The sequence below is a fragment of the Cydia amplana genome, chromosome 3, assembly GCF_948474715.1.
Source record: "Cydia amplana chromosome 3, ilCydAmpl1.1, whole genome shotgun sequence".
NCBI classification, from domain to species: Eukaryota; Metazoa; Arthropoda; class Insecta; order Lepidoptera; family Tortricidae; genus Cydia; species Cydia amplana.
In genome coordinates, this window is record NC_086071.1 from 14,162,926 (window position 1) to 14,181,408 (window position 18,483).

Genomic DNA, 18,483 nt, shown 5'->3' on the forward strand with positions numbered 1-18,483 from the left:
GTCAATGTAATCTATGAATATTTGTAAAATGGAATTTCAAAAGTTACCAGTTGTTAGTCAGAATCTTATTTAAATTTGTGCGAGAGGATTGCGCCAATTAAAAATAAAATACTTACCTATAGGCATCTCTCGTTTCGTAACGTAATTTTCTAAGCGTTGACATCAATATGAATTAGGTACAGTATATTTTTGTATCACAAAGTTTCACATGGTGACAAAAGTGTATTTACTCGTCATATTGTCAGACTTCAAAATACAGCTTGCCATTTTATAACACATCTTTATTTAAATTTTGCCTAGCAAGCAAAAGTTGTATCCACTAAATTCAGTGAGGCGGCAACAGTGGCAACACTTTAATTGGTCAACCTATGTCTATGCGACGTGTTGCCTAATCTATGATGTTCAACTGTTGTTATCCAGGCGGCGTATCATGGTCGCATTTTTATCACTTGTCATGCTATGCGTCACTTTCGCACTTACCTATTTGTTAGAACGTGACAGCCATGGTGACAAATGATAAAGAGCCGGCCATAATAGCCCTACAGAACCTTTTTATTGGATTCAATTGAAGGGATGTTTACAAAAACAACATAACTGACTACACTGGTTGACACCTGAAACGATTAACAATGTTCTTAAAAAAGTGTCAACCGCTCTAAGTAGTTATGTCGTTTTTGTAAACATCCCTTCAATTTATTGCCAAAAGGAATGGTAAAAAAATTATATGAACAAGCAAAAACAGAATAGAAGACAATGTCTGGAACGTTGGTTATGAATTATTATGTTATGATAGTACATTATAAGAATAGAATTTGGGTAATGGTCCTTCATGGATATAATATTATAATATATAATCTCAATATACCATAGATGACAAAATTTATACACTGAATGTGGGGCTTATAACTAGATGGAAAAGTCTTGCAGCAATAGAAATGAGACCAGAGTTATATTGTCGCGTTTCAGTCGTTTTCTAAAAAGCTACTCGTACTTAACAATATATGTACCATAAAACGCACTAAGTACTGTATCAAAAACTTGTAACAAATCTAATGGACCTAATGGTAAAGTTACACGTGTGTAAGTAGATCATACTTCAACAGTTATGATTGGTTCTAAATCGGTCTTAATACATACGCTTGCCAACTGTCCGGTCATTATAAATTATTCAAGCACATTATTTTAATATAAAATGGAATGTCTATTGCTTTTCGATTTGATGGTTGGTATGATGAGATGAGTAAAGCCTGTTTGTGATGTTTATTGGCAGCCTACAGTTTTTTTTATCAGTCAGAGAAGCGCCCTCTGGCGGGGCCCTAAGGTCACCGTCGCGCGTTCGCGTCGTCGACATCAACATTATAAACTACATTAAGTTAAATATATCTCTTTAAATAAACCGTACTTTAGACCTCTCAATATCTACAACGGACCAATATAATTCAAGACATGATTTTTGGCAGCGTGACTCGATTAAATATTTTAATAAAATTAATCACTTAACAATCTATCACCCCGAACGCACACCGAGGGCTTCGGACGCCGTGTCGTATAATTTTAATTTTAGCACCATAGTTAGCCAATCAAAATTACTCCCCTCGAAACCCTCGTTCCAAATTAGTCTTAAAATTATTAGAACACGATAAATTAGAACGCATGCGGTATTAGTCCACGGTAGATTAGCTGCTGCGAAGGGTGGTGGCGTGTGGTCCGCGTGCGCGTTAATGTAGGCCCGCAGACGCACATACAGGCGCTACCGTGCACGCGCTAGTGTGCACGCCGTGCAGGTGCCAGTGGGCGTGCACCGCGCAGGCGCCAGTGTGCGTGCACCGCGCAGGCGCCAGTGTGCGTGCACCGTGCAGGCGCCAGTGGGCGTGCACCGTGCAGGCGCCAGTGTGCGTGCACCGTGCAGGCGCCAGTATGAGTGCACCGTGCAGGCGCCAGTATGCGTGCACCGTGCAGGTGCCAGTGTGCGTGCACCGCGCAGGCGCTAGTGCGCGCGCGCGGGGTCACGCGGGGGAGAGACAGCCGACGCGACGCCCTCCGCTGATTTTACTCTCATCGTCTGTAAACACATCCACTTTATTTTTCTAGCGACAGGGATATAACTACACCCGACCCGAAGAGAAAGAAAATAAAAGCGTCTAGTTAGATAAAATGCAAAACTACCCAAAATAAAATAATAAATAACGCTTCCGCCCTTGGTTAACTGCCGTGTTATTGTGATTAAATTTTTAATAAAACCCATACCAAATGTGCACGCCAGTTTTTTTTTATTTAAAAGAATAGAAATGCAATAGAAATCCGCAGCAAACACCCGATAACCAATTGACAATCAGTGCACAAAAAATAGTAAACTAAAATATTTATAAAAGGCAATACACAAAACTGCACAAACAGTAAAGAAACCGCCTTGAGGTTTCAATGTAACAAAGAATCTGTGAAAACTTGTCAACAAACTGTTTACGGCATAGTATATATATATACATACTATGAGTTACTCTATGGTTTACGGTTTGAGCTTGTGCTGCACTCTGGCGGCAGAACATTGCAGTAATACTCCCTATAATTAAATACATATAGTACCTAAGTACAAGTAAAGAACTAAAAAAAATTAGCAATAACTTATTTATGGAAATTAATATTCAAGCAGACCTCAAATAGGCCTTGTTTACATTATAATTCGAAGTTAAGCCTCCGCTGATTACCATATTTAGGATTACGCTATAGGCTATAATTTGTATTTAATTGATAGCACTTTACTTACTTAACAAGTACGTGAAAAATTCACTTCCCAAAGTCCTCTCAACGGAACGTCTTTACTATATCAAGCAGAAAAGTACGTGAAGCAATTGAAATCAGAAAACATCGCAATTAAAACCAGAATGAGGGACAAGGGATTTGATCTTCGTGGAGTCCGGTGATTAGTAAATGTAAACGTGAAAAAACATCCAGTCACAAACCATCGGATGTCGTGAGTGTTGTGTGACAACGTAAAGTGAATAATCAAGATGAAGGGAGGATAGTTCCAAAAACCCTCGCCGGTCTGCCTGTGAGCACGGACGTATTGTCACGTTTGAAACGACAGGCCAAATAAAAAACGTAAGTGAACGCGAATTAGTCCCGTCCCGATTCAGTTTTATAAATTATTAGTGATCAGGGGACCGTTTCTCAAAAGCTTGTAACTTGTAATACAAGCGGATGTCACTTTTTGACACCTTTTGTTAGAAAGGGACTTCCACTTGTATTACAAGTTACAAGCTTTTGAGATACGGGCCCCTGCTCTTAGCTCTATAGCGCCATCTGCGTTTTACATACCAATTGTCTCCAAACCAACTCCCCTACAGATGTGCAAGTTACGGAAACTTTCCAAAAAGTTGTAAAACCTCACAAGAAATAAAGGAAATATCCATTTTGCAAACGAATATTTCGATGGCCATAGCTAATTCTGACAAATAAATTGAATGTGGAAAATTATAGCTTGATCGTACGTACACTCTAGCTCACAGACAAGATATCCTCCAGACTGAGCATAGTAGCGCTACCCCCTCTGCCACAAATATACGGTAGTTTTACTCCATTTTCGAGTCAGTGTCTTTGTGTGACGTCCGTGTCTTTGAACGGACCAATCACGGCACGGGACTCGCTCACCTCGTCCCCCGCACCCCAGTATTTTTGGCAGCATCGGTTTCATGAAATAATTGCTCTAAACTCCGTCTAGAGGATTCCTATATAGTCTATGCTCTAGCTCAGGGGTCATCAATTAGTTTCTTCAGGGGTCCGGTTTTTAAAATAGTACTACCATCGCGGTCTACTTGAGTTTATTAAATAAGAAAAAAATAAAGGTCGGCGGTCCGGATCCGGACCGCAGTCCGCCATTTGGTGACCCCTGCTCTAGCTCCTGTAGGCTCCTGTCGACAGCGGGGGCGGCAGGCAGGAGCCCCGCCCCGCCCCCGCCCCCGTCGCCCAAGCACCATGGGAGTGTCACGTACGAATAGGGATGATGACATTGATGACACATGTTGAATTTTATAACAAAATCTAGTAAAATAGATAGCAAACGAGCAATTTATCACAATAATGTGGATATTAAAATAAAATATTGAAAAATTACAAAAATACAGGACAGTTTAAGTTTTTTTTTTTACTTCCAAAAACGATAAAAGTAAGGGTACCATTCGATTCCTTACATTTCATCCAAGAAAATATTGTATAGCAACTATATACATTAACGCAATATTTCACCGGCAAAAACGCAATTTTCTTGTTTTGTCCATACTACAAGATGGGCTCCCAGAGACCTTGACGTCACGGCCTCTGGCCGTTTTGTATAGGGCGTTTCGCGAGTGAAGTGCGACTGTCGGTCTTTGACTACAATTTCTGACTTTTGTGTTACTTTAATGCAATGGGTCCCATATAGACATTTGATCCTAAAAACAAACCCGATCGATTGATACCATAAATGAAAATTAGTCATGTAGCCTATTGGTCAAGCTAGAGTACATTTTGGAAAGTTCCCGAAGCCCTTAGCGCCACTTGCACCATCCCACTAACCCGGGGTTAACCGGTTAAACTGTTAACTCAGTGTCAATTGTATTGGTAACCATGGTAACTCCAGGTTTAACCGGTTAGACCTCGGGTTAGTGAATGGTGCAAGTGGCCCTTACCCGGTTAGTGTATTAGTGCGGTTAGTGACTCACTGGCGACGTGCTGTGAGCGTCACCTGAGCCGTCGTCGTGCAGCGGGCACACCAGCTCCGCGAGCTCCAGCTCGTCCTTGCTTTTCTTGCGCTTCAGGGAGAACTGGCTCTTCTTTGGTACCTGCGATGGTTCAATTTTGAGTAGGTATGAATTTTCAAACGAAACATCCAAAATGTGCCACTGAAAATTGAACCTAAATTGAAAGAATTAGAGTTGATTTTGCTTTGTTTGAAAATTGAACGAAACAAAGCAAAAGCGACTCCGTTCCAATTGAACATGGTTTTTATTTTTACATCGAACTGAATAGGTACTATAGGTAGGACCTTGGCCTTTAGGAGGTTATCACGATAGTTGCCTTGTAACGGCATGGTTGCTTTGGCACGCGCCTGAGACGCCTCTCCATAAAAGAAGCAAAGGCTTTTTGTTTAACAGATTAGGGCCCGAGCCGAAAAAATAATTTCATATACATACTAGGGTAATTCGCCAGTAACTGGCCACCTGTTAGTAACTGGAAACCCTAAACTAAAAATGAATTCTATTCTCCTTACACTGGCGAATTACCCTATATACAGGAATCGTATTTTTTTCAACAATTTTATATTTTTTTATTAAAGTTCAATATAACAGTATAAACACTTAAGCTTTGGATTCCTCCGAAAACGGTGCCGTCATATTACGGCCGCTATATAGCGTTGACTGACGTCACTAGAACGTTGTCTATGTAAACAAGATGGCGCGGTTTCCTAGACGGCGTTACGTTACGTTGATTGTCGACGTAACGTAAAATGACGGCCGTCATGACGGTGTCGATAGTTTCGTGAACGTTTTATTAGATAGCGGTGACGCCATTTTGAATAAATGACACGAGATTTGAATAAATGATTCCGTACTACGATTATTTTCCTCTTCTGATGATATTTCATCCTCCAAGTAAATTACAGATGATCAAGCAAATCTTGTCAGTAGGAAAAGGCGCGAAATTAAAATTTTCTATGGGACGTTATCCCATCGCGCCTACATTTTTCAAATTTGCCGCTTTGACGGTGGTTTATGACGCCGTGGTACTTTCCACATGTCGCCACCGTAAAGACGGCCGTCTTTTGCGGCCGCTATATGACGGCCGTCATATGACGGCACCGTTTTCGGAGGAATCAAAAGCTTTAGAATTGTTAAGTTTATCATACAGTTGTTTTGATCGCGACATACTTAACATAGGCACTGTTTTTTTGCTGAGTTATTATGTGTAAACTGTATAAATATCGGATAAAACTACACAAGAAAAAAAACACGCAACATACTTATTCGTGGTCATACCTTATACTTAGTGGTAGCCGTCAGAGGCTGGTAGCCAAGCGTTTGCTCGGCATTCCGCTTTTGCTGAATGACGTCACGGCCGAGTAAGTCATTGAACCTGTAATTATATAAATATTAAAAAGGTAAACTCGACCGTAATGCTGATGGGTTAAGATCGAATTTACCTTTGCGTCAGATGCCGCCTCAGTAGAGTCTTGTTAGCGGGAATGTTCAGTAGATCTGCTAGCAGTTCGGCCGTAAATCTGGGCTCTAGAAGCATCAAGCCACCATGAACACCTGAAAACCAAACAAAAACCAAACACCATGAACACCTGAGAACCTATATTTGGCTCTGTGATTCTATTGTAATTTCTGGATATATGTAGCGCTGTTGGTTTTCCATGTACTAAAATAAAATAAATAAAAATAAAATAAAATAAATAATACAGCACATACTTTATTCATACTTACATATACAATACAATACTAATCCTCTTTATTGCACAACCTCAATCCATACTAATATCCATACTAATATTATAAATGCGAAAGTGTGTATGTCTGTCTGTCTTTCAGTCTGTCTGTTACCTCTTCACGCTTAAACCGCTGAACGGATTGAGTTTAAATTTGGCATAGAAATAGTTTGAGTCCCGTGGAAGAACATAGGATAGTTTTTATGTCGGAAGTCATCCCTAAAGAGGGTGAAAAGGGGGGTTGAAATGAGAAAATTAATAAAACGCCTGTAAATTGATGTAAGCAATTAAGCATAAATTATATTCCAAAGTAGTTTTATCCAGGCGCTATACTTACTCAACTGCTGGAACTAATTCCACGCAGACGAAGTCGCGGGCAAAAGCTAGTAATACATATATAGATCCGTGCGCGTTGAAGGGTCTGCTATTTCCACCTTATGACCTAAATCTAAAACTTGCAGCCTCGACAGTCCATACACGCTCCATTTTCAAATTTACTGAAACACTTTTTATGATATTTCGCCATCAGGGATGGATTGGGGAGGGCGGGAACCAATAACCATATCAAACCCACCACCACGCAGATACACTTGGAAATTAATTCGTGAATTTAAATACTATTAGTACAAGCTAAGCATTGCTTTGTGCCATGCCCCGCGAAGTACATATATCTGCATAAATCACTACACCGCATGATGCCAATGTGCTATCAGTGCGTACCGATTTGATGACACTGACTGTGATAGTATGACGGGCATTAAAGTTCTATTTTGGCGAACACGGGCAGAGAAGCGCTCCGCATGGTGGCACAGGGTGCATAGCCAACATGCCAATCGTTTACGCTTCGTAGCGAACGAGATGCAACTGTCACTGTCGCATTAATATGAAAGAGTGACGAGACAATGCGTTTTGCTGTCGTAGTCCAAGCGATGTCATTTTGGTTAGGCACCCTGGTATGTTCGCGGGACATAAAATGCTGCTGGGGTTGATCTATGCTCAGCAGCAGGTTTTCGTAGCTATAGTTGGTCAAGCAGCTCTTGTCAGTAGAAAAAGGCGGCAAATTTGAAAAATGTTGGCGCGAAGGGATATTGTCCCATAGAAAAATTGAATTTCGCGCCTTTTTTTAGGGTTCCGTACCCAAAGGGTAAAAACGGAACTCTATTACTAAGACTCCGCTGTCCGTCCGTCCGTCCGTCTGTCACCAGGCTGTATCTCGCGAACCGTGACAGTTGAAATTTTCACAGATGATGTATTTCTGTTGCCGCTATAACAACAAATACTAAAAACAGAATAAAATAAAGATTTAAGTGGGGCTCCCATACAACAAACGTGATTTTTGACCGAAGTTAAGCAACGTCGGGCGGGGTAAGTACTTGGATGGGTGAATGTTTTTTTGCTTGTTTTGCACTATTTTTTGTTGATGGTGCGGAACCCTCCGTGCGCGAGTCCGACTCGCACTTGGTCGGTTTTTTTATTGACAAGATTTGCTTGAGCAGCTATAGGTACTGACCGGCCCCGCGCAGGTTGGGCGCGTACTCCGCCAGGTCGATCTGCTTGAGCCACTGCATGACGCGGTGCGACGACCAGCGCGCGACGTCCTCCTGCTCGGAGCCATCGGCCGCGCGCCGGATCATGGTGTCCGGGTTGAACTTGTTGTCGCGGAGCACTTGGATACCTGCACGACAATTATTAGTGGTTTTAACCGTGTGGTAGAATAAGTGACACTTTGAAATTGACTATTGAAAGAGACGCGCTCTTTCGTTACGTAGACAAATACGACCATTATATACGTACTGGTAAACATCATTATCGGCGGGGTTTAACCCATAAATTGGCAACGGAATAGAGGACATTACCGTTGGTTGTCTGTCTCTTTTAGAATCGGTAGTACCTACTATTGACCTCAGAGGAGGCTTGAACTCGCGATCTGCCACGCTTTTTGCCAAGTGAAGGGTTGGGTGGATTAGAAGGTATGTGTGTGTGTACGTACCCCGGCGCACGGCGAGCGCGTGCAGCGCGTGCGAGACGCGCAGGTGCTGGTGCAGCTCGGTGTGCGTGAGGCGGTGCAGCGCGCGGCCGTCCAGCGCGGCGTCGGCGGCGGCCGCGCGCGCGCCGCACACGCCCACGTCCTCCAGCCAGCGCAGCGTGCCGGCCGTGTCCAGCGCGCCCGCCAGCGTCAGCAGCGGGTCCCCGTGCCCGCCCTGCGACACGACGCTAGTTACTTATACACAGGGGAAGGGCTGTCATGTCGGTAGCATACGCCGTGGTGGAGACCACTTCGTCCGCATTTAGCGCATGCATGCGAAGAGTTAGGTATAACTGGCCGCTCATTCATTCCATGAATTTTATGTAAAGACGTTTTGAATTTTTATGTAAAATAATTGACTGTTCTCCAGTCTCTACAAAAGACTCCAGTCTCTAATGAGTCGAAAATAATTCAAGCTTCGACTTTATTTCTAGAGTCTGAAACTGAATCGAATCTTAAAGCAAAGGACTCAAAGACTTAACCGATCCTGGTTTTACACACAACACACAACAGAAAACCACCGTGTCGCCGAAATAATTTTTGGCTTCGAAGATTCCTATTATTGTATGTATATTAGTTTGTAAGGTATCTATGGGCCCTAGTTGGCTGACAATAGATGATATTTGATTTGATTTGCCCCACTCACCAGGAGATCGGTGAGCGCCAGCACGATCTTCTTCCTGTGCATGGGGTGTTTGAGGGCGAGCTCCTTCTCCACGGCGGCGTGCGAGGCGGCGGCGAGGGCGCCGCGCTCGAGCGGCGCGAGCCACGCGCGCGCCGCCGGCACGTACGTCTCCAGCCCCAAGTGCTCCAGCCAGCCGCACGTGGTGTCGCAGTCCCATTGCCGCACGTCTGTTGTTTGCCTGATTACTCAAACATGTTAGGAACGAGACAGTACGAGTAGCTAACGTTCGAGGCAAAGTGTCGCGCATTATGTAAACTAGTACATCTGGGGCCTCATTCGACAAGCGACTTTTGACGTTTCGTGTTGAACTCCCGTTGAATCGGAACATAGTGCCGTGATTGGTCCGTTCAAAGACACGGACGTCACACAAAGACACTTTGACTCGAAAATGGAGTAAAACTACCGTATATTTGTGGCAGAGGGGGTAGCGCTGCTATGCACAGTCTAGAGGATGTCTTGTCTGTGATTCAGAACAATCCTGTGTCAAAATTTTACATTCATTAGCAATCCCTAGGTGACAACCAAACCAAACCATTATAAACCTTAAAGTAATAATAAAACAAATGTTTGTTAAATTATTGGTTATACCAAATGATATTATCCGCACTTGATGAACATGCGATTCATTCAACTGTTGAATTGAAGTGGACGCGAAATCTGACAGTTGTACATGTCGAATAGGGGCCCAGTACTAAGGGGCTCCCGCGAAACCTAAAATTCGCAAATTGCGGGAATATTTCTTTTACTCCAATGAAGGCGTAATTAGTGTGACAGAGAACAATCGAACTTCAATTTTCGCGGTTATAGCCCTGCATGTACCAAGGCATGGTGTCGGGTGGGCGGCGACTCGGCGTGTGCACGCGCAGCGAGGAGCGCAGCTCGTCGCCCTCGAGACGCACGCCGCCGCTGCCGAGCCGCGACCGCATGTCTCGGAGGGAAGGCGACGGGTCGCGCATTATGTACACTAGTACACCAGTACTGCACGTACCAAGGCATGGTGTCGGGTGGGCGGCGACTCGGCGTGTGCACGCGCAGCAAGGAGCGCAGCTCGTCGCCCTCGAGACGCACGCCGCCGCTGCCGAGCCGCGACCGCATGTCTCGGAGGGAAGGCGACGGGTCGCGCATTATGTACACTAGTACACCAGTACTGCACGTACCAAGGCATGGTGTCGGGTGGGCGGCGACTCGGCGTGTGCACGCGCAGCGAGGAGCGCAGCTCGTCGCCCTCGAGACGCACGCCGCCGCTGCCGAGCCGCGACCGCATGTCTCGGAGGGAAGGGGACGGGCTGCCGCGCGGTATGGCTTCCTCTTTTTCAGCTGTATACACGTGGTTTTTTATTATACTTGGTCAACCAGATCTTGACAGTAGAAAAAGGCGGCAAATTTGAAAAATGTAGGCGCGAAGGGATATCGTCCCATAGAAAATTTGAATTTCGCGCCTTTTTTTACTGACAAGATTTGGTTGACCAGCTATATTTCAACACTAAAGGTTAAAAAATATTTGATCAATTGAAGAGAGTGGCATTGTGTTCAAGTTTTATCAAACAAGGTCATTTTTCTTTTTGTTCTGCGGGCTCAGCATGGTTCCATTTTTATCGACTAACACTATGCCCGTCACTTTCGCACTTACATACTTTTTAGAACGTGACAGGCATGGTGACAAACGATAAAAATGCGACCGTGCTACTAGGGCTGGACTAGGGCCATATGCTAATTTCAGTCCTCTATCTTCGTCATAAAGCACAGAGAAAGAGTTGAAAAAAAGCGCTAAAAAGAAAATGAGTCCGTCTACCACCTCCCCCACTCCCCTTCACTGTAAATCTCATTATTTCATAGAACTTAAACATTTATGGTGACGATTCCACACATTGTCACTGCAAAGTACTCAAGCTTTATTCATATACTATCATTAAAATGAGTTGTCAATTTGAAAATGTAAGCCTGTCACTGGGTTATCCATTATAAAGAGACGTTCATTTAAAGCCCCGAGGCAAGGGTGGCCGGGTCCCTGCTTAAATACGGCTGACATACGACGTATATACTATGCTCGTACCTTAACCTAAAGACAACATTTAAAGCAATATTTGACAGCCAATACCTACAAAAATTGCCAGAATGATTTAAGCGCAAGCATCAATGGAGGTACCTATGTATTTTTAGGAAGATGGCACAAAGTATGTAATATCATGTTTCTACATTTTTTCAATTAAACGTTGATAACTTAAATAAAAAAAAAGTAATATCTGAAATACTCGGAATACAACTGAATCAAATCTATATATATAAATGCAAGTGTCCTGACTGACTGACTGACTGACTGACTGACTGACTGACTGATTCATCAACGCAGAGCCGAAACTACAAAAGCTAGAAAGTTGAAATTTGCACACTAGGTTGAATTTATAAAGTGTACAAGAGATAAGAAGCGATTTTGAAAAATTCAACCCCTAAGGGGGTTGAAAAGGGGATGAAAGGTTGTATGGGGTGCAAGTTTTATTTTAAGCTAGGAATTTGAAACTTTGTAAAAATGTACTATATTAAAAAACAAGAAAACTAATTTCTGCGTTTTCGAAAATTCATCCCCCAGGGTGGTAAAAAAGGGGTTGAAAGTTTGTATGGAGATCAAATATTTTTGTGAGTGTTGGACTTGAAACTTTGTATATGGGGATATTATTATAAGACAGGAAAAGTAATTTCAGCGTTTTTCAAAATTCATCCCCTAACAGGGTTAAAAAGGGGTTGAAAGTTTGAATCCATTACAAATGCTTTGAAACTTCTTAGAAAGACATAATAGCCGATGACAAAAAAAAGGAATTGCGACATTTTAGGTAATTCAACCCCTAAGGGGGTAAAAAAGGGGATGAAACTTTGTCCTGGGGTGCAAATTTTATTTTAAGCTAGGACCTTGAAACTTCGTAAAAAGGTATTAAATTAAAAAACAAGAAAACTAATTTCAGCGTTTTTAAAACTTCATCCCCCGAGGTGGTAAAAAAGGGGTTGAAAGTTTGTACGGCGATCAAATATTTTTGAGAGTGCGGGACTTGAATCTTTGTATTTGGGGATATTATTAGAAGACAGAAAAAGTTATTTCAGCGTTTTGTAAAATTCATCCCCTAACAGGGTTAAAAAGGGGTTGAAAGTTTGTATGGAGTTCAAATTTTATTTTAAGTTAGGAACTTGAAACTTCGTAAAAATATATGTTATTAAAATACAAGAAAACTAATTTCAGCGTTTTTGAATTATCATCCCCTAAGGTGGTGAAAAAGGGGTTGAAAGTTTGTATGGATATCAAACATTTTTTCGAACGCGGGACTTGAATCTTTGTATTTCGGGATATTATTAAAATACAGGAAAAATAATTACAGCGTTTTGTAAAATTCATCCCTCAACAGGTTTAAAAAGGGGTTATAAGTTTTAATCCATTACAAATGCTTTGAAACTTCTTAGAAAGGCATAATAGCCGATTACAAAAAAAGTAATTGCTACGTTTTTGGAAATTCAACCCCTAAGGGGGATAAAAAGAGGATGAAAGTTCGTCTTAGGGTGCAAATTTATTTTAAGCTAGGAACTTGAAACTTTGCAAAAAGGTATTAAATTAAGATACAAGAAAACTAATTTCAGCGTTTTTGATAATTCATCCCCTAAGGTGGTGAAAAAGGGGTTGGAAGTTTGTATGGATATCAAACATTTTTTCGAACGCGCGACTTGAATCTTTCTATTTGGGGATATTATTAGAAGACAGGAAAAGTTATTTTAGCGTTTTGTTAAATTCATCCCCTAACAGGGTTAAAAAGGGGGTTGAAAGTTTGTATAGGGTTCAAATTTTATTTAAAGCTACAAACTTGATACTTCGTAAAAATGTATTTTATCAAAAGAGAAGAAAACTAATGTCAGAGATTTTGATAATTCGTCCCACGAGGTGGTGAAAAAGGGGTTGAAAATTTGTATGGAGGCCAAACATTTTTTTGAGTGCGGGACTTGAATCGTTGTATAAAGGCATATTATTAGAATACAAGAAAAATAATTTCAGCTTTTAAAAAAATCATCCCCTAAAATGGTTAAAAAGGGGTTGAAAGTTTGTATAGGGTTCAAATTTTATTTAAAGCTAGGAACTTCAAACTTCGTAAATAGGTAGTTAGGTAGTAGGTTTTATTAAATAGAGGACATGAAAATCTTCTAAGGGGGTTTAGAGGGATTATATCGAGGACAATTTTATTCAGTTAGGGGCTTGAAACTTCGTAGGTTGTGAAAGACAAAGTCTCATGCGTTGTATAATATTAGTAATTAACAAATGATTAACCGTCCTACCGCAATCTCTTGCTGCATAATGTTCTAAGCTAATGTAGAATATACAACCACCAATATACAAATCCACGCGTACGAAGTCGCGGGCATCAGCTAGTATTAACATAACTAGAATCGTCAACTCTTCTCCAAAAAATACTAAAACACGCGGAAAGTATTTTCCTTTGTGCTGATAATGGAGATTGAATACATTCTGTTATCGGAAATGAGTTCAAAGGCGTCCTGACCCATATAGAGATGAGACGCAAATCCCTACTTCAAAGCTCAATAAACGCGCGCCAATACCTACTTACCTAGGTCCCGTTTCGATTGAATCCTCGGTATAACGCAGTACACATTTTTTTTTAACTAGATACTTAAGAGGGACGTAAAGAAAGGATCAAAAGATATGGCGCGTCGCGCGAAACTTGCAACGGAAGAGAAGGCCGTCGCGCGGGTTTTTACCTTTTTTTCACAATTACAATTCTCAATCACCTTTATTTGCTTCTGTGTGTGTGTATATATATGTTTGCTATAAAATAAATATGGACTTCTTAGGTGGTAACATTGACATCCCGGGACTCCAGTACAGTGAGTATTCCGGCATAGCGAAGCAAATAACCAATGCTGATACAGGCAGGGAACAGGGGGCCTAGCCAAGATCACAATCGCTGATAGAAAGCGCCAATATTCACATGACTTCGTAGTATCTATCACCCCAATACATTTTTAATTGTCGTTCGGCTTTTGTCGATGTACAGTGGGCCAAGAAAGTGGTCTACCACCCTACGGTTGAGGTTCGTTTGAACGTCATGAGACAACAAGGTCGACACACGTACGTCAACTGTACGTCATTGTCTCAACTGTTAGATATCGCAGAAACTTTTGTCAAAAGTGGTAGACCAGTTTCTTGGCCCACTGTAGGATAGTGATCTCGGCTGGGCCTTGGGCACAAAGCGCAGGGCACAGGGCTTGGGCACAAAATAGATACAGTACAGAAATCAACCTACATACAAAGTGCGCTCGAGCAACGCACACATAGACACTGCTCACGGACACGATATCTCGGACCGCTTGGGACCAGTGCGAGCGCGAGTGCCATCCGCTTGAGACACGCGTCTGTGAACTTTTTTGTGCAATAATGGAGAAACAAAAAAAAGTTATTATAACTGTTCAGTGGACGGTTGTTTGAATTCAACATAAAACGATGAATTGTCGTTTTTTAAGCTACCAGTGGTTTCAGAGAGGTAAGTAAGTATCTGCTTGTATTTCGATGGTTCGTTTTAACGTTAAAGAGGACAGTTAGGTAGGTAGGTACCTATGCACCCCGCCCCGGCCACTACTAGATACGAGTGCCACTATCACGTTACTACGATAGTTTTTTGTGCATAAATCATAGTTGACAACCCTAGAGCGACCGCCGAGCGTAGGTATGAAAAGTGAAGTACATACATGTGATTGACTTCTGTACTGTATCTATTTTGTGGCTTGGGGCTGGGACACAAGCACACGGCATGCTCGACGCGAGCCCGACCTAGGTTGGGCACGGAGTGTCCGCGCCCGCGCGCCACCACCATGGTGTGTTGTTTACCGAAGCCCGCGGCCAGCACGGACGAGCGCGGCAGAGACGAGTACACGTGCGTGTTGCGCTCGATCTGCCGACCGTAGTTCGCTGGCGGCGTCTGGGGATAACGGGAGGCGATATTTATCACGCGATAAAGAAACATCATATGAGACAGGTTTGGCTGAGGTTACAGAATTTTTGGTCTCCGTACGCTGCGTATTGTGTCATTCTAAAGAAGTCTTGCAGTCAAAATGTATGTACGCAGCGTACGGGACGGCGTATCCCCGGGTACCCCAAGAGACCTACGAGGGGCGTTCAAAATATTCTCGGTATTGATATCTTACGATCTCTTCTAAAATTTCTTTCGTTACTGGCCGCTAAGGTTTATTCATTGACATTAAAAAAAAGTATAATTCGAACCGAGATAGTCTTTTGTTTTTCTGCAATTGCTGAACAAACATGAACATCCTGTGCGAATTGACAATGTTAACTAAATTAGAACATCGATGCGTGATAAAATTCTTGACAAAACAGGGTAAAAATCAAAAAACCATAAAAGAGGAAATGGATTGTGTTTACCGTGAGTCTGCTCCTTCTTTATCTACCATTCAAAAGTGGTCAAGCGAGTTTAAACGCGGAAGGGAGAGTATTGAAGATGACCCTAGACCTGGCCGGCCTGTAGTAGCTACTTCACAAGAAAATATTGATAAAGTGGAAAAACTTATATTGGAAGATGGTCGAGTGAAGGTAAAATCTATAGCACAAGTAACCAATCTCTCTATTGGTACCGTACATGATATTATACATGACCATCTTAATATGTCAAAAGTAAGTGCAAGATGGGTTCCGCGAATGCTGACTCGGCTTCAAAAAGACATGCGTGTAGCTTGTTGTTCCGATTTTATTGACCTGTGCGGTGAAAATCCTGATGAGGTGCTGCAAAGAATAGTTACTGGAGATGAAACCTGGGTTCATCATTATGACCCAGAGAGTAAACAAGAGTCCATGCAGTGGCACATTAAGGGTTCAGCTCATCCCAAGAAGTTGAAGGTCATCCCTTCAGCTGGCAAGGTCATGGCCACGATATTTTGGGATTGTGAAGGAGTATTACTAATCGATTATAAAGAAAAAGGTGTAAATATCACAGGACAGTACTACGCTAACATTCTACGTCAATTAAAGGATGTAATTAAAGAAAAGAGGCGAGGAAAGTTAACCAAAGGTATTCTGCTTCTGCATGACAACGCCCCCGTCCATACTGCTCATATTGCCAAGGCAGCTATTGTTGAACGTGGGTTTAAAACTGTTACTCACCCACCGTATAGTCCGGACTTAGCCCCCAGCGACTTCTTTTTGCTCCCCAATCTTAAAAAGGATCTGCGTGGAAATAAATTTTCTGACGATGAAGCATTGAAGGCGGCAGTGGAGGAGCATTTTTACACGAAAGATAAAAAATATTTTTACGAGGGATTAAAAAAAATAATTGATCGATCTTTTAAGTGTATGAACATAGGGGGGGAGTATATTGAAAAATAAAAATATCAAACTTTTCGTACTTGTTTGTTTTCATTCTCATACCGAGAATATTTTGAATACCCCTCGTAGTACATAATATGATCTTTTACATGTTTTATATCGCAGACAAGTTTCATTTATCTGAACCCAATTTATTGCTAACCTAATGCCTAATTGGGAAGATTGTGAACCATAACATTCATAACAGTCATCAAAATTAGAAAGTTACAAAAAACGTATATTACAAATGTATATATAATGTAAATGTAAAGATTATCTTAGTTACTATTAGTTAATAGTTAATACATAGTTATAATATGTATTTAATATTAGTTTTTATTTTATAGATAAAATAGTGACTACCTACTAATGTAAACTGCTCTTTTGATGCTCTTGTAATTCAAGATAAATACTTGTATTTTATGTATTTTTTCCCATTAAGCAAAATGTAAATTTCTTTGAGAAATAAAAGTTCTTTACACCTATATAAATGTCCTATTTTATCCTCGACCTATATAAATTGCCTCGGATAAAAGGTGTCGCTTTATGCCCTTGTTGTATAATTTACTAGTATTAAGTTACCCTGGGCGGAGCTGGACGGGCCACGGGCGTGGTGTCAGGCGGCGGTGGCGACCGCTCGAGTACGCCTCGAGCCGCCGCTTGCAACCGGACTTCACTCAACTTCGACAGTAACTCCAACTTCTGTGTCTCTAACGACGAACGCTGTAGCATTTCCTGAAAAGAATAAGGTTATTTTTTAATACCAGTGCAGGTGGTGGCCATAATATTTGTCAACTTGATTGTGTAACTTAGGAATACATGGAAGGCCGTAAGTGTCGCATGCGAATGAAACATTTAAACTGATCATTTTACTAATACATCGCTATTCACCTATTACCATCAGGGCATCAGTTACCTATATGCATATCTTAAATATAGTAAAAAGCCGGTACCATTATTTGGGTACAGACCTCTCTTTTTGGAAGTAAGGAAATCCATGGGCTATTCCTACGCTGGTCATGTGCGAGTTAACGACTTCACGCGCGCCATAAGTAATTCCTTCTAATTTTATTTCATAGTTACGGCACTTCACCGAAAAGCATGTGATTTATCATTAATATTCAGTATACACCGCGGGATTTAATAACCCGAAAGATTTAACGACAATACGAGTAAATAATGTTATATCAACATGGGTTCAACTCCAATTATGTGTTTTAATTAAACTACTATTTCAGTACAAATTAAATCATTTTAATTTACCGCTTCTTTGTGAACAAACCTTTACTCCAGAGAGTGAGCAAGTTTAATTAATCTCAAGTAGAGAAACAGAGAGCGAGTATGACATTTCACGAATCACTCCGATATCATACGATGCACGGCGAATGCAGTGACTTGTGTTCCATGACAAGAAGTATCAAATTATGTCTAGGACATGTCTAGGATGATGTTTACGTTGAAATTATTTCAATTTATTGGCACCACAAAATACCACAAATTGTATCAAAATTTTATTAGTTACTACAACAGTACAGTGCATTTATATTGTTATTATTGTTGAAACTTTGCGATAAAATCTTTTCCTTTGACTGAGGTAACCAAAGCCATTAACTATGATTCTATCCGAAAGAAATCATGCCTCTTATTGTTTTAACTCATACTACAGCTGGAAAGGGATGATTACTTTGTTAAAATCAATGATCTTTTGTTAAAATATCGATCATGCTTATCAATACTTATTTTAAATTCTCGATATGTTGATTTATACTGAGTAAAGTAAAATAAACAACTATGTTAAACAATTACGCTTTTTATTAATTTAATAAATTAGGTTTTCGAAGTGTGTACCACCGTTTTCAGCACAAAGATTTAATTTTAAAAGGATTTCATTATTTAGGTTTACAAAACTGTTATTTATTTCTTCGGAAGTCGTTTGAATTCTTAAT

General features: G+C 41.2%; 1 protein-coding gene across 1 annotated transcript in view; it reads right to left on the reverse strand.

Moving 5' to 3' along the window:
• Positions 1-1,841: 1,841 nt before the first annotated feature.
• LOC134662835 (liprin-beta-1) overlaps positions 1,842-18,483 on the reverse strand; it is a 31,974-nt gene continuing 15,332 nt past the window's right edge. Inside the window, exons 4-13 of the mRNA XM_063519158.1 lie at positions 17,120-17,272; positions 14,993-15,140; positions 10,332-10,491; positions 9,136-9,352; positions 8,454-8,664; positions 7,974-8,138; positions 6,176-6,287; positions 6,012-6,108; positions 4,698-4,817; positions 1,842-2,062 (exon numbers count right to left, since the gene is read on the reverse strand). Coding sequence (XP_063375228.1) covers positions 1,988-2,062; positions 4,698-4,817; positions 6,012-6,108; positions 6,176-6,287; positions 7,974-8,138; positions 8,454-8,664; positions 9,136-9,352; positions 10,332-10,491; positions 14,993-15,140; positions 17,120-17,272 — 1,458 coding nt within the window. The 3' untranslated portion in view covers positions 1,842-1,987. The remainder of the gene's footprint in view (positions 2,063-4,697; positions 4,818-6,011; positions 6,109-6,175; positions 6,288-7,973; positions 8,139-8,453; positions 8,665-9,135; positions 9,353-10,331; positions 10,492-14,992; positions 15,141-17,119; positions 17,273-18,483) is intronic.